Below are 15,277 nucleotides of genomic sequence, written 5' to 3'. Positions count from 1 at the left end.
TGGGAAACCGGGCCTACATACTTTAAAATAATTTTACTTAAAGTCCCCATGAAATCAAAATTGAAGTTTTTTGGCTTTTAGTATGAGTATGTTAACGTTAAAGTTATCTGTAAGCTAGTGTGTTTCAGAACAATTTGCAAGATATGAGCATTGAAAACAAATAGTCTCCAACCTTTATTAACATGGATCAACGATTTTGATGACATCACCCTGCACTTCAGCTTCTCATCAAACTTTCTGTCCAAACAAATGCTCTCTAGAATCCGTAGCGTCCCGCCCCCTACACTATAAATAGACGCTGAAGCTATGGCTGAAATCTGTCACTTGTTCACAATATTAGTATTTTCTGTACGGTGAATGGCATGTAGTGCACTATATAGGGGATAGGGAACGATTCAGACTAAATTCAGTGTAAATACGAGTTCCATTGGGGTGAAAGAACTCTGATTTTGCCCTGTGTCACACAAACCGCTGGAGCTCGCATGCAGTCTGCTCCGGTCCAGAGACACAAATCCATGTGAATTCTATGTAAAATATGTGTAAACGGGTAGTTCCGGTCCTTGATTCTGATTGGTTGAGCAGCGTTCTAAGCTGTTGTAAATTACAATACAAACCTACACATTTGTTTACGTTTGTGTGTTGCTCGGCAATCAATTTGTTGGAACCACAACTGCTTCTGAGGAACTACATTGTTTGGTGGAACAATACTGTTTTTATTTATATCATTACACTTTTTTTGCTATGTTTTATTTTGTGAAACCTTACTATGTATATGAAATAACCGTTTTATAACTCTGCTTCACGTCGTGCCTAATAATGCCCCTTAGCTGTTATTAATTCACTGTAATCCATGGCTTCTTGGGGATTATTGCTTTATTTTATAGCGATATGGATGAGATTGTAGCTGACATATGCTGTCAAATGCAGCTTTACTGAGCTCAATGGCTCTGGCCCAAGCTGTGATATAAACAAAATGCTATTGGCTATTTAAAAAAAGGGGATAGGATATGTCCCGTCCTGTCTTCCTGTTTCAGCTGAAATGACGTCAACATATAGAATAACCCAGCATGTTTTAAAGCACCTTTCACAACACATATTCTAATGTCCACAAAATGTCACTCGTTTATGTTGGTTGCGACAGAAACTAAGATTTACATTGATTTGCCACATCTGGCTAGGACACTGTTAATCTACTAATTCCATCAGGCCTTCTGACTTATATATATATATATATATATATATATATACATATAAAAGATTAAACCATTGTTTTTTTGTTTTGTTTTTTCCTTTGGGATATTTTTACTGTTTTGTACGTGCTGCTCCTCCCCAGCTTTGGGAAAAGTTCACACGAGACACAAACGCCATACCAGCCTGAGGTCAAGAGGGTCGCTATTTGACACAGGACATGGGTGGAGCCACTACAACTCATTTGTGGGAACTACCCCTTCAATGTGGGCCAACATACAGCCAACAACATACGCACACAGATGCATACACTATGTAGATCTAAAGAATGTACATCCGTTACAAAACCAACACATCCCAAATATGTCAAAGGCTGTGCTACTTGCAGCCCTACTTGTAGTGTCGCTCGGGCTAAGAGCTCCCCAGCGTAGGTCTTCTCCTCTGAGCAATTTTACATCCTGCCTCGATCCCTCTAATCGAACACAATAGATTTTCCCCCAATTGTTCTGCTTTTTTGACCAAGCCGATTATTTTGGCAGGCGATGTAGCAGCGTTTTTCCTGTCCTTATCACCAACAGACATCTTTTGTGCGGTGCTGGTCCACCCATTCAAACCGGTATAAAGTGCACACACTTGTTTCACGTGCACTCTTATCCTCGTGCACAACCTCAGGAACCACCCTGTGACCGTTTCCTCTTACCTTATATGGTCGAAGGAATTTCCAACAGAGGACAGTGCATAAATACAATATTTCGAATGCAATTATTGTTAAAATAATGAACTAGTTTATCACTGTAGCACCTGGGACATTTTTACGCACCTATTTCACTTTCTTTGACTTCCTTTCGAAACATAGGTCCAACAACAAGAGCCAGTAATCGACCTCAAGGGATGAAGATAATATCGTGAAATCTTCCCACATGCACAGCAAACAAAATGTGCTTCAAATTACCATTTTGAACTTCCTGACAATCAAACTTTTCCATCCCTTTCCAAACAGCTATTCTTAAAGCATTCCCATCAGACCTAAAGAGTCAAATAACTGCTGAATACAATACTTAAGGGGTTTGAATGCTGTAAAATAGCTTAAATCCTTTTCAAAAGAATCAATGCATCAAGCAATATCTGGAATTATATGCGTTTGTAAGATGAAGTGCATAATTACACAGCTAAATGCACATACATGTGCAATTGGTTCTATTTGTATCTGCACATGTTTGACCTGCACACATCTTATAATAGCAGAGCTCTGTTACACATGTAAATAATAATATCCAGCTCTCAAACACAATTTAGCTCAATTTTGGATAATTGTGCATTTGGCCTTGAATTCCAAATGGCTTAAAGTCAGATACTCAATGTGTTTATGGGTATGACCATATTAGATTGAATTCAAACTATTGGAAAACTTCCAAAAAGTGCAAAACTTTCTCAATCAGGCACCATATAGTCTTTGCTGCCCAAGTGAGGTCACCTACAATGACCATACCCTGCAGGTCGGATCATTGCCTGACTAAAAATAGCTTGGCCTGAAACCTGAAATCACTACTCTCCTTGTACCAGTATAATGCACAGCCTCAGCCTACTGCTGTCACAAGTTTTTGATCAAGGAGCCACAAAATCTGATAAGGCTTTAAACAAGGAGGCTTCTTCTTCTTCTATTCAGTGAAATCTGTTTAACACTGAAAAAAAAACTTGCATATGATATTAATAACCTGTTGTAGAGAGAGCTCCTGGCAATAACACTTCACAGGATCCTGGGCAAAACACATGCTGTATTTTTGAGAATTGTTGAACTAAAGATATACATAAACTGTATTTGTCTATATTTCAAATTATATACCATATAAACACTTAAGTGTTGCCTAATTTAATGAACAAAAGCATCTGAAAATAGTTTGGAAATATAATTTTATGAACTTACTTGTGAAAACCTTTCACAGACTTCCTCAAGATCTATTTACATGCAAACTGCCATATAAATGAATATTTGTATCAGTAGATAACCTTGGAATGGACTGGTAGATTATTATAAGAATGACTGAATGACTGTATACTTGTCTTTTAAACTAAGTCAGTGGAATTACAAGATAGTCCAAATATTATTATAAAATCACCTTATACAGTATGCAATGTCTTCTTCTTCAAATAACAAGGTGCCAAGGTGCATACCACAGCTAGATCTACAGCTAAAAGAATGAAGTTAGAGCTGAAGGAGCTTTTACAGGCGGCTGGCAAACTATCAGCCCTTTTGAACTAGCTGTGTTTGCTGCTGGTGATGGGTGGTTGCCAGAAACACATATCAGCATGTGGCTCAGGAAAATAAAGGTGTTCTCATGTTGAAATCATCCCTCCGACTGTAAGAGGAGTTCACACACTCATCATAACACATGTGGAGACTGCTGTCTAATGGTAAAGCTACAATTCTGTCCACTGCCCATCTGTACAAAACATAATATAACCTAACCTATTGAATAACCTATAATCTGTACGGCCAAATCAGAGAATGAACTCTAGTCCATTAGTTAACATCTTATAAAGTGAAGAGCTGTGTGTTTGTAAGGTAGAAATCCTTTATTAAGGCATTTTAACTTTTGAACTGTCATTTCTGGCCAAAATATGTTTCGTCAAGTAAAAAAGTCCACCGAGATATATTGTCTAGAATTGCTTTTCTTTGTAAATGGTGCTTGATCTGTGCATATTTCTCTCCTGATTCTAATTCAATATGATTTTTTTTTCACTGGCAATATTATCAATATTATATATAAACAAAAACGTGCATATTTTCACTTCATAATATGTTAATTGATGAACTGGAGTTGTGTGGATTATTTTTGGATTATTGTGATGCTTTTATCAGCTGTTTAGAGTCTCATTCTGAAGGCGCCCATTCACTGAAGAGGATCCATGGGTGAGCAAGTGATGTAAAGCTAAATTTCTCCAAATTGGAAAAAGAAAAAAAAAACTCATCTAAATCTTGGATTGCCTTAGGGTGAGTACATTCTCAGCAAATTTTGATTTCTGGGTGAACTATTTCTTTAAACCCTGCAAGCCTGCATTCATCTGCCTTCATTTTGAAGCCAATGCCCACATCTCAACATCTAATCAATAACACCTAATTGCATAAAGTCCCATCCTACAGGTTTTCTTTTTCAATAAACCATTATAGATTAACATCACAATATGGAAGTAAAGATCTGACACAATGTTCATTTAACCACAGCTTCATATGCAAATATTTGGAAAACATAATATTAAACTAATCAAAATAAGCATACTATGGACATTACATTAACAACCATGTCTTCTTGGAAAGTTGCTTTTCAATATTTAACTTACAGAGATTCTAGGAACTAGGAATCCAGTTAATAAACAGTTCACCCCAAGTAGTATTATTCATCTTAAACTAATAGTTTTCCAAATTAACACACCAGCCCAGCAGGCACTGGACGCCAATATAACGTCAGGTTGACGTTGGACAGACATTGCATTTTGGTTGAGAATAAAAATTGGCTTTACCGAAAATATCAACAGTTTACGTTGCTATTGGACATCAAATTAAAGGTTTAGTTCACCCAAAAATAAAAATTAGCCCATTATTTACTCACCCTCCAGGCATCCTAGGTGTACATGATGTCCTTCTTTCAGACAAATGCAATCAGAGTTATATTAAAAATCGTCCTGGCACTTCCAAGCTTTATAATGGCATGGGCAGGTGTTTCTCTTCAACAGTCCAAAACAAGTCCAATAAAGTGCATCCATCCATAATAAAAAGTGCCTCACACAGCTCCAGGGGGTGAATAATGTAGGGTGAATTATTCTGGGTTATTATTCTGGGTGTTTCGGGTGAATTATGTAGGATGTCGACATAGCACATGCACCGGTGAGTAGAGGTCGACCGATATATTGTTTGGCCGACATATCGGGCAGGTATTTGCGATTTTCTTAATATATCGGCATCGGCCGATATCTGTGTTTAGTAGCGCCGATTTAAAGTCAGGGACGTCTGCGGGCAGCCCCGTGTTATTGGTGTGAAGGACCCCAAGCCAAAACTTTTGTAAGATTCAATAACAGTTCTGAGAGATAAATGTAAGGCTTAAATTCTGTCCTATGGCCATATATTTACTATATATTACTAGTAAACTAGGAAGTGTTGGTTTCACTTAGTGAAAGAAAATCATAGAACCGTTGGGAACTGGCATAACGCTACGGCTGGTTAAAGGTTTGCTTGCAGTTAAGTTTAAAGGAACACTCCACTTTTTTTGGAAATAGGCTCATTCTCCAACTCCCCCCGAGTTAATAAGTTGAGTTTTACCGTTTTGAAATCCATTCAGCCGTTCTGGCGATATCACTTTTAGCATAGCTTAGCATATATTATTGAATCCTATTAGACCAATAGCATCACGTTCAAAAATGACCAACGAGTTTCGATATTTGTCCTATTTAAAACTTGACTCTTCTGTAGTTATATCGTGTACTAAGACCGGTGGAAATGCAAAGCTTCAATTTTCTAGGCTACACTCCCATTTCGGCGTAATAGTCAAGGAAGTTTGCTGCCGTAATATGGCCGAAGCAGGAGCAGTAATACCACGCAGCACATGTGCAAATGCTAAACTAGCTGGGAACTAATTTCTGATAATACTCCACCTGCTTTGGCCATATTACGGCAGCAAACTTCCTTGACTATTACGCCGGAATGGGAGTGTAGTTCCTAATCTTATCAGCCTAGAAACTCGCAGCTTTGCATTTCCACCGGTCTTAGTACACGATATAACTACAGAAGAGTCAAGTTTTAAATACAACAAATATCGAAACTCGTTGGTCATTTTTGAACATGATGCTATTGGTCTAATAGGATTCAATGATCTATGCTAAGCTATGCTAAAAGTGATATCGCCAGAACAGGAGAACGGCTGAATGGATTTCAAAACGGTAAAAATCAACTTATTAACTCGGGGGGAGTTGGAGAATGAGCCCATTTCCAAAAAAAGTGGAGTGTTCCTTTAAGGACTGTACAGTTAGTCGAAAACGATCAGCAGCTTGCTTGCTAACATATTAGCTCCAGTGTTATAAGTTCTGTTTTATTTTTCCTGTATCCGAGTCGGAGAATTTCACTCTGTGCGTGGGGTGGAGAAGGTGGCGGCTCTCACAAACAATGCAAAAAAAAATGCATTCTAATTACTTGTGGGTGGGTCGCGCGTGGATGAGATAAATCAATAATGATGTAAATATTAACTACATTTTCTAAAAGTTGAACCTGGGTTATGTGGTCAGGACCGTGGCGCCAGCTTCCTCTTAAATATATTTTGATGATTGCACCTGATGCGCCTGCTCCTGAACCGTCCTCTCTGTCACCTCAGATACTGCGAGTTTATACATATATGGTCACGTCCAGATGTCAGTAAACGTTATTTTTTCAGCATGGATTTGACTTAAAAGCACGAGTGATTAAGCCTATATAAGTGTGCAGCGATGTGAGATCAGCTGTTAAAATGAACCATCCATTCATCATATCATCATGCAAAACTAAGAATTAAAATAATAGTAATAGGAAGATCGTGTGCGGTTTGCTAAATCAGAGAAAAAAATATAGGTGCTGGTGGGTGGCAGGCAGATTTCACTATTGCCTGATTTTGCTTTATTTCGTCGCCAAAAGTAAGATTTTCCTCTCTTTTGTCGTCAAAAGTGTTCTGAAACAAGTCACAACTGAGCCGCTGTGCATCTCTATTTAAACAGCGGTGTTTAGTTTCAGAATGAACGTGCGTTTTTAAACGAATCTAGTGAAATGATTCAATTTCCTGTTCATAAAGACAGTCATTTGCTTTATTCAGGAATGAATCAGCTGCTCGAACGAATCAAATGAATGATATGATTCAGTAATTAAATCAGTGTCTTGCCGCCATCTGCTGGCAGGTCCTCTCAGTTATATAAATCATTTAAAATTTCTGTATTCAAAATGTTATATTTAAAACATTAAAGTTTAACATTAATCTCAGCTCTCAAACTTTTATGTAAATGATTAACAGTTTTTATATTATCTGTTTTATATATTTAATACTTGGTCAGTTCGATTTGTTTGGTTAACTTTGGTTAAATCTTTTATAATAATACTGTGCAGTGCACAAAATCAAGATCCGAAAGATGGTTCATTGTGTTCATTGTTCATGATGTTAAGTTTAGAAATGATGTGCATCCACTTATTATTAGTGTGACATTTTAGCATGCAAATAAAGGGAAGAACTTCAAGATATCGGCCCTAAAAATCGGGCAAAAAAATCGGCAGCACATGTCGGCTGACCCTGACCTCTAAACATCGGCATCGGCTAAAGAAAAACCCATATCGGTCGATCTCTACCGGTGAGTCTTGCAGAAACCAACGTTTGTTTACAGAACCAAAGGAAGCAAAGTTTCCTTACTTTAGCAAAGGAAAACCAGTTCCCATTTGGCTTATATCAAAATCCTCCTCCATTTTTCTTTACAAATCCTCGTTTTGTACTTCTAATTTGTGACTGTTGTTTTGGTTTGGTTTCTCCACTGCACGTCCATGTTCGTCGCTTCTGAGCGGCGCATGCACAACGCCAATATAATACATCATTCGCCTGGAGTGGCTTTCAGGCTAGACTAAAGTTCCAAGCAAGAATAAAGTGATTATTATGTTTTAAATATAGATATTTTTCTTACACAAACACATCGATTGGCTACAGGATGCCTTTTATTCACCCCCACCTGCAGAGCCGTTTGAAACACTTTTTTGTATTATGAATTGATGCACTTTGTTGGACTTGTTTTGGACTGTTGAAGAGAAACACCCGCCTATGCAATTCTAAATCTTGAAAGTGCCAGGATCCATTTTAATATACCTCAGATTGCATTTGTCTGAAAAAAGAACGTCATATACACCTACGATGCCTGGAGGATGAGTAAATAATGGGCTTTTTTATTTTTGGGTGAACTAACTCTTCAATGTTGACATTAGACACAAATATCAACATTGTATGATGTTGTGTGCCTGCTGGGAGCGTTAAGATGAATCACTGGCAAAAAAAGTAAAAATAAGCAGATGTGTATACACACATACTTTAGCATTAAGTGTCAGTTTGTGAGCATTAAAAAATAACCACTCACAGACAAACACATTTTCCTCATTAACTTAAGGTCAGTGTATAATCTCTCACTGTGGTATACTAGTTGGTTATGACCACTAACAACCATACCTAATTGATGTGGGACTGTGAAACGGTTACATTTCAGCCTCTAAAACAATGGAAGAAATGAAATGTGGTTTTAAAATAAATTATTTTAAAAGTATTTTTTAATGAAAAAGATCTGTAAATGGAAAACATTTGCGAACTGCACATGAGGAACTTGTAACACAAACAAGGACACTCCCACTCATCTGAAGGGCTCAGTTCAAAATGAGCCTCAAATACGACACCACAACCTGCACTCAATCTTCTCCACCTGATATAGTAAAATTAAAAGCACACTTACTGCATTGACCTCAGTCGTAAGGATAAGGACTGCAAGGCACAACAGAAAACACCTGCAATATGACAAAAGAGTTAATTCATATGTGTGCAAAGGGAAAACACATGCTTCTACAACTCAAAGAAACAACAGATTTTACCTTAATGTGTTCCAGTGCTGTAGATGGTTCTCACCCTCCATGTGAGCTTGAAAACAAATGAAATCTCTCCTTCTGCCCAATTCCAGTGTCCTGTTACTGCATACTCAATTATCTGAAAGTTACAGATTTTTGATCTGAAAAGTTACAAATTAAGTCTCACTGATCCTTAGTTAATATTTAAAGCATAATATGTACTGTTATCCTTGTACATCTCATGTTTCTTGCTAATAGATCCAGCTTAAGCCTGCAGTTGTGTTTTGGAACATGCTAACTATCTTCTATCTGGTCCAACATGTCATTAGACTAAAGATAATGACGGACTAACAGCAAACATACTAACTAGTCGTTAAGCTCTCAGACTAGCTAAAAAACTAGCTATCATGTTCCAAAAAAACACAGCATTACCATTTAATAATGTGCCAAATCAAACAAAGATTTTACTATCAATTTAAACGCTTTTAGTAACAATAGCACACATTTAAACTTTGTATATATATATATAATCGTATGCTACCGCTTGTCCGTGAAGTGACAGCAGAAGTTTACCTCGGATCTCGCACGCCCCAGTCCCAAGCGCTCAATCCCGATGCGTCCGCGCTCTGGTAAAGTTAGTTGTCTCACCTAAAATCCACCTTGCCAAACCTGTTTTAAGGGAAATACTGATCTCCGAGACTTAAACTTCTCCTAACAATGTTGAAATGCGACTGATAGTTGTTCTAAACAGGGCTGTGTTGGTGCGTATTGATGGGTGGTCGTGGTTCTGACAGGGGGTGTGGTGGGCTCTTCTACAAGACATTACTTTCAACAACAGCCACATAACGTTTCGAGCAAAGATGCAGACAAACGTATAGTTCAAGCTCGGGAAGAAGATAGGCAAGAATCGCTTGAAACGGAGAAGAATCCGTCAGCAGCGTGTCCTTTTGGACATTATATTCACATAGGTGTGAAGATGCGGCTTCCATGTGTCACCGTTTTTCTTCTCACAATCGCTTTGAGCATAGACAAGAGTACAGCCAAGGTAAGTCCAACTAAAAAACGAAGTTATGTTAAGTTACATGTGTTTTATTAGTAATGTCGTTCCGTTATACTTTGTCTCAAGTCGTGCGCACAGAGAAGTGCGTAAAACTTGTGCGCGGCTTGCTTGCGCTCAAGTTCCACTTTAGATTTTACAAAGTTAAAGTGTTTTTAACAACAAAACTGTAGAAACAACAAACCCTTTAGCAAAACACTTCTTAGATGTAAACAGAATGATAGCTCAAGACTAAAAGATTGAACAGTATATAAAATGCATTATGTATATTCATGCAATTTATAGCACGGCAATTGTTTTGACAGATCAGTAGATTCATGCACTGTTTTGGTGCTTTGGTTGTATTATTACTTCAGCTCTTTGATATAGGTTTCGAATCTCACTTATGTTGCTTTAGTATCTTGATGTATTGTCATGAAGTGGATTTCTTCTGTGGCTTTTCTTCAGTTTACATTTGCCACTCCTCTTGGTCTCATCTGAGGGTTGTATTACTCCTTCACCCTCACCCCACCCTCTTAGTTCAATTTCAAAGTACTTTATTGGAATGATTGAGATAAAATAATGGCAAACAAATAAAATGTGATTAGATAGATAGATAGATAGATAGATAGATAGATAGATAGATAGATAGATAGATAGATAGATAGATAGATTAAAAAGCAATATGCATTGTGCAGTAGAACACAATAGAATAATATAAATATTCAATAAGACATTAATGTCACACCAGTATCACTTGCATTTGATCTGTTTGTGACACTTACGTAAAACATGAAATGAAACATTTTCAAGGTATTTCACTTGTACTATAAAAAACAAGCAAAATGTGTCACTCTGTCTCGCCTCAGTGCTGTCACAGTGAGACCCTGTCTTACTTTGGAAGCTATGCTTGTATGAGTCTACCTTTTTCTTTGGCTAGACTGTGGGAAACAGCGGAAACACGCCAAACTTGGCTTCATCTTTCAGAGTGCTGTACACTTGTGTGCACACTGCTATGGTTAACATAGACTTTTGTAAAGTCATTTTTAACCATCTGGACTTAGTTTTCTGTTTGTTTTTCACTCTTCTGAGAAATCCAGAACACTTTTACCCAAGGGTTTCTCCTGCATGTAGATGCATGAGGATGTAGATGCGTTAATCTGAGACAGCTATACTGGACATGTGTTTTTAGTGGGGGAGTGGCTATGGATGGAGCTCCGGCGTGAAGCACGTGCAGAGCGAGGATCCAGGAAGTGACAGGTGTACGGGTGATAAGACCTTGCAGGATGATTTATTGTGACAGAGATGAGATTGACAGTTCACAAAGCCATTACATCTGGTGATTTTGTGGAATTTCTGAATGAAATCTGTTGGATGAATAAACTGGCATTGATACTGCAGATGTTTGCAGGAGTATGTCTGTACGATTAATAACTCTTAATATAAGTTATATGCCCCAAAATACCACAACATGTCTATTTCAGTGAAATTTGTTGATGGATTATCACATTACTACAAGCAATCCAAACTAGTTTGATTTAATCTGGTATGTCACGTAGCTATACTTAATCATTTCTGGTATGAATTGGCATTGAATCTGTAATCTCTCAGCACTTCCTAGTGCAACACCCATCATTTGCCACCCACAACCGCCTCTCTCTGTCACCTCAGCCTTGGATTGTACTTGCGCCATTTGCGAATGGTGTAAAAGTCAGGGTTGTGAACACTGTTTAAACAACTACAACAACAGTAACCCTGAGAACAATAATGTTTTTGCTTAGTATTGTGTGAGACAAACGGCAAAAGGTGTAACCATTTGTTGTTCATGGCTTGTTTTGGAGGCAGGGTTTCCATGGTCATTGAAAACATCTGGAATTAAATAAAAAATTTTTTTCTTTAAATATCTTTCATTGGTGAGTGGAATCTATGAATTAAAAAAAAAACCTTATCCAGTAATAACAAACAACTGGAAAAGTCATCCTGTAAAGGGAAAACATTTTGAACTCAATCCAGACTATTAGGTAAAATGGATAGAAAATAACTTTTGAGTATTACAAAATACAGTATGTGTGGTCCTGTGTAAATCATGTGTTTGTTTTCTCTCTTGAGAAATCTGTAAATACTTGTTAAAAAGACTTTTATGCTGACTAAAGATCATCGGAACTCACTCTCTCAACAGTTCTCGCAAATAGATGAGCTGAAGAATGTTCCTAACAAACAAATGTTTGTTTATATGATCTGTCTGTTTCAGTGACACAGTAATAGCCTCCCCAGTTTATTTATTCAGAAAACCTTCTTCCTCATCTATATTTGTACATTGATGCTAGGCCGTTGATTCGGATGAGTTTCAGTTGAATATGTTTTTCCATGCTTGTTTATCAATTGTAACTCTCATAAGGTATGCATGGACTCACATGTCTCCAGTTCATATCAGATTAGTGGGACTGCCCCTAGCTCACTTCCTGTAGTTAACTCACTTCATTAGGATGGTAGAACAGATTAGATTCTCCACTTGAATGCAGTGTAGAAACAGCCAGTAAACCTGATTGTTGTGCAGTCTCCGAGTGAACTCAGTCGAAAACCAAAGCTGATTAATTGGAGGACCTACATTTCTTTTCATTGCTCTTGATCGGTGATATTGTTATCCGATTGGCCATAAAAGTGTAACTTATATTTGCAATGTAAACTCCAGAACTGATATCCATCCATCCATTGTGAAAAAGAAGTGTGCTTAATTGTACTAAATGTGCACTTGTAAATATACATTTAATGTGAAATTACAAATATTTTGAAATGCATGGCACACAAGTGTTAATAGAAATGACATTAAATAATATGTCATTATAAAAAATGCCTGTCAGTACATTTCACAGTACACTTTAAACATACAGTTGAGGTCAAAAGTTGACATCCCCCTTTCAGAATCTGCAAAATGTTAATTATTTCACTCTTAACTAAGAGGGATCATACAAAAATCATGTTACTGTTTATTTATAACTGACACGAATAAGATATTTCACATAAAAGATAAGAAAATAATAGTTTAATTTATAAAAACAACCCTGTTCAAAAGTTTACACCCCCTTGATTCTTAATACCACCCAGGCTCTTAGTACATTGTTTTTCCTTCTGAAGCATCAGTGAGTGTTTGAACCTTCTGTAATAGTTGGAAATGAGTCCCTCAGTTGTCCTCAGTGTGGAAAGATGGATCTCAAATTCATACAGACATTGTTGGAAAGGGTTCAAATACACAAAAATGCTGAAAAACCAAAGAATTTGTGGGGCCTGAAGGATTTTTTTTTTTAACAGCAGACAGTTTAACTGTTCAGGACATACAAGGGACTCATGAACAACTATTACTAAAAAAAAACAGCCGTGGATCATTCAGGTAACAACACAGTATTAAGAATCAAGGGTGTGTAAACTTTTAAACATGGTCATTTTTATAAATACAACTATTATTTTCTCTTTTGGACTTTATGTAAACATCTTCATGTGAAATATCTTATTCAGGTCAGTACTAAATAAACAGTATGATCCCTCTTATTTTGGTAAAATAATTAACATCTTGCAGATTCTGAAAGGGGAATGTAAACTTCTGACCTCAACTGCATTTAAAAAAAAAAGTAATTATGAAACTATGCTAAGGTGAACTTCTTTTTCACAAAAGTAATTAAGGTGTAAAAAAAATCATATTTACCACGTTTTAAACGCCTCTGCAAACAGGCCTGAATATTAGAAATTTTTAAATAGAAAGTTTTGATGTATTGAAGAAATAGTTTTTTGTCATCCTTGAGTTCATTAGCATATTATGAAAGCCCATTTCTGCCACTGAATAAAAGGTAATTGTGACTTTTTATCTGAGAACTGCATGAAAAAAACTCGTAATTCTGACTTTTTTCTTAGAATTGAGAGATACAAACTCACAATTCTGACTTTATAACAAACAATTGTGAATTAAGTCAGAATTATGAGATAAACTTGCAATTCTGAGAACTTATCAGTATTTTTCCCCCTTAAAATTGGACTTTATAACTCACAGATGTGAGTTTATCTAATGATTCTGAGAAAAAAGGCATAATTGCAAGAAAATAAGTCAGAATTGACTTCCGTGCTTTATGTAGTTAATAAACCAGCATTTGTGTGGTGTAATCAGTCTTATCACACCCTCTGATAGTGAAAGAAATCCCTCTAGTGACTTATGTGCTTTGCGTATCTCTCAGTCCTGCCCTGCCCCTTGAGTCTGCCCGTGAAAGTCTCGTGTGGGTTCTCAGTCTAATTCTTGGAAACCGCACATGTAGTGATGGGTGTGAGAGAGAGTGAGTGGGGAGAAGGATGGACGAGGTCCAAAATTGGAGGAAAAAACATGTCGGACCTCACTAGGCTTACACACTGTTCCGCCTACGCCAGATCGGACTGTTCCAGCATCTCCCGAGAGAGGGTGGATGGAATGCCAGTGCAGAGGAAGCAACAGTTGCAACTGTTTGTCTTGCTAAATCCCTGTTCCTTTCCCCTTACCCTTTACATTTCTGAGTTTTATTTGTTTTCGTCTCTTCAGAAAATAACACATAGTCTCATAAACAGTTACATGTGCTCCATTTTTCAGCCAAGCAACTTCAATAAACAGTTTTTAATAGGGTACTCAGTATTGGATATACACGTAAATTCCCTTGAAATTTTTGGTTGGAACGTCAACAAAGTGATTGTAGAATTCTGCCTAACGTCAGGGCTTCCACACATTTTTTACAAGCCTGGATAAGCCAATGTAAGTTAAAATCTTAAATAAAAATTCAACAAAAAAAACAATTTTCATGACTTTTATGAAAGTTTTCCAATTATGGTGCTTGGAGTAGCTGTTTCATAATTGAAAAAAATAACTCTTAAACTGTTCTTAAAATAAAAACCACAAACATCAGATATCCTAAAACCAAGTTTGCAGAGAAACAATCATGCTTATCTTAAACTCAGTTTACTGATAATTTAGTAATTGCTCTGACATTACAAACACAATTCAGCTTGACTGATTCTTATGTTATATGCATGCTTTCAAATATTTTCCCCCTTTGAGTAAGCGCCAGCTAAAGTCCCAAGCTAAACTGAAGAGCCACTGCTTAAGTTCACAGGGCCTGGGACAGAATGTCTATTGATGGCCCTTAGTGATAGAGCCTTGGACAACCTTCATCTATTGAAGGCCTTGCCCTTCCAGTTCATGAACCCTGCTTAACTAGATTGAAAGAGGCAAATGGGGAAACCACAGAGGTGGTCAGGTGAAACTAGTTTGTAATTATAGTAATCATTGTTTTGGAAAAGTTGGGTATAAAGTCATCTCAGTAATGTGTTGTTTGAAGAAAAGTGCATTTTATTACTGCTTGACCATGATTTTATGACAGTGAAGTATAAAGTGAAATGTTATACTCTTTAACACGCAGTTCAACAATCTGACCGCACACACA

At 37.1% G+C, this 15,277-nt stretch overlaps 2 protein-coding genes across 2 annotated transcripts in view; one reads left to right on the top strand and one right to left on the bottom strand.

The window, feature by feature from the left end:
• col4a2 (collagen, type IV, alpha 2) overlaps nucleotides 1-9,513 on the bottom strand; it is a 96,610-nt gene extending 87,097 nt beyond the window's left edge. The window contains exons 1-3 of the mRNA XM_073845001.1: nucleotides 9,362-9,513; nucleotides 8,816-8,927; nucleotides 8,680-8,731 (exon numbers count right to left, since the gene is read on the bottom strand). Of these exons, the coding sequence (XP_073701102.1) occupies nucleotides 8,680-8,731; nucleotides 8,816-8,856 (93 nt within the window). The 5' untranslated portion in view covers nucleotides 8,857-8,927; nucleotides 9,362-9,513. The remainder of the gene's footprint in view (nucleotides 1-8,679; nucleotides 8,732-8,815; nucleotides 8,928-9,361) is intronic.
• A 102-nt stretch (nucleotides 9,514-9,615) lies between these two features.
• Nucleotides 9,616-15,277, top strand: part of col4a1 (collagen, type IV, alpha 1) — a 58,616-nt gene continuing 52,954 nt past the window's right edge. The window contains exon 1 of the mRNA XM_073845828.1: nucleotides 9,616-9,833. Within this exon, the coding sequence (XP_073701929.1) occupies nucleotides 9,765-9,833 (69 nt within the window). The 5' untranslated portion in view covers nucleotides 9,616-9,764. The remainder of the gene's footprint in view (nucleotides 9,834-15,277) is intronic.

Source organism: Garra rufa, chromosome 8 (genome assembly GCF_049309525.1).
Source record: "Garra rufa chromosome 8, GarRuf1.0, whole genome shotgun sequence".
Lineage (NCBI taxonomy): Eukaryota > Metazoa > Chordata > Actinopteri > Cypriniformes > Cyprinidae > Garra > Garra rufa.
This window is presented reverse-complemented; position numbering and strand designations above follow the sequence as displayed.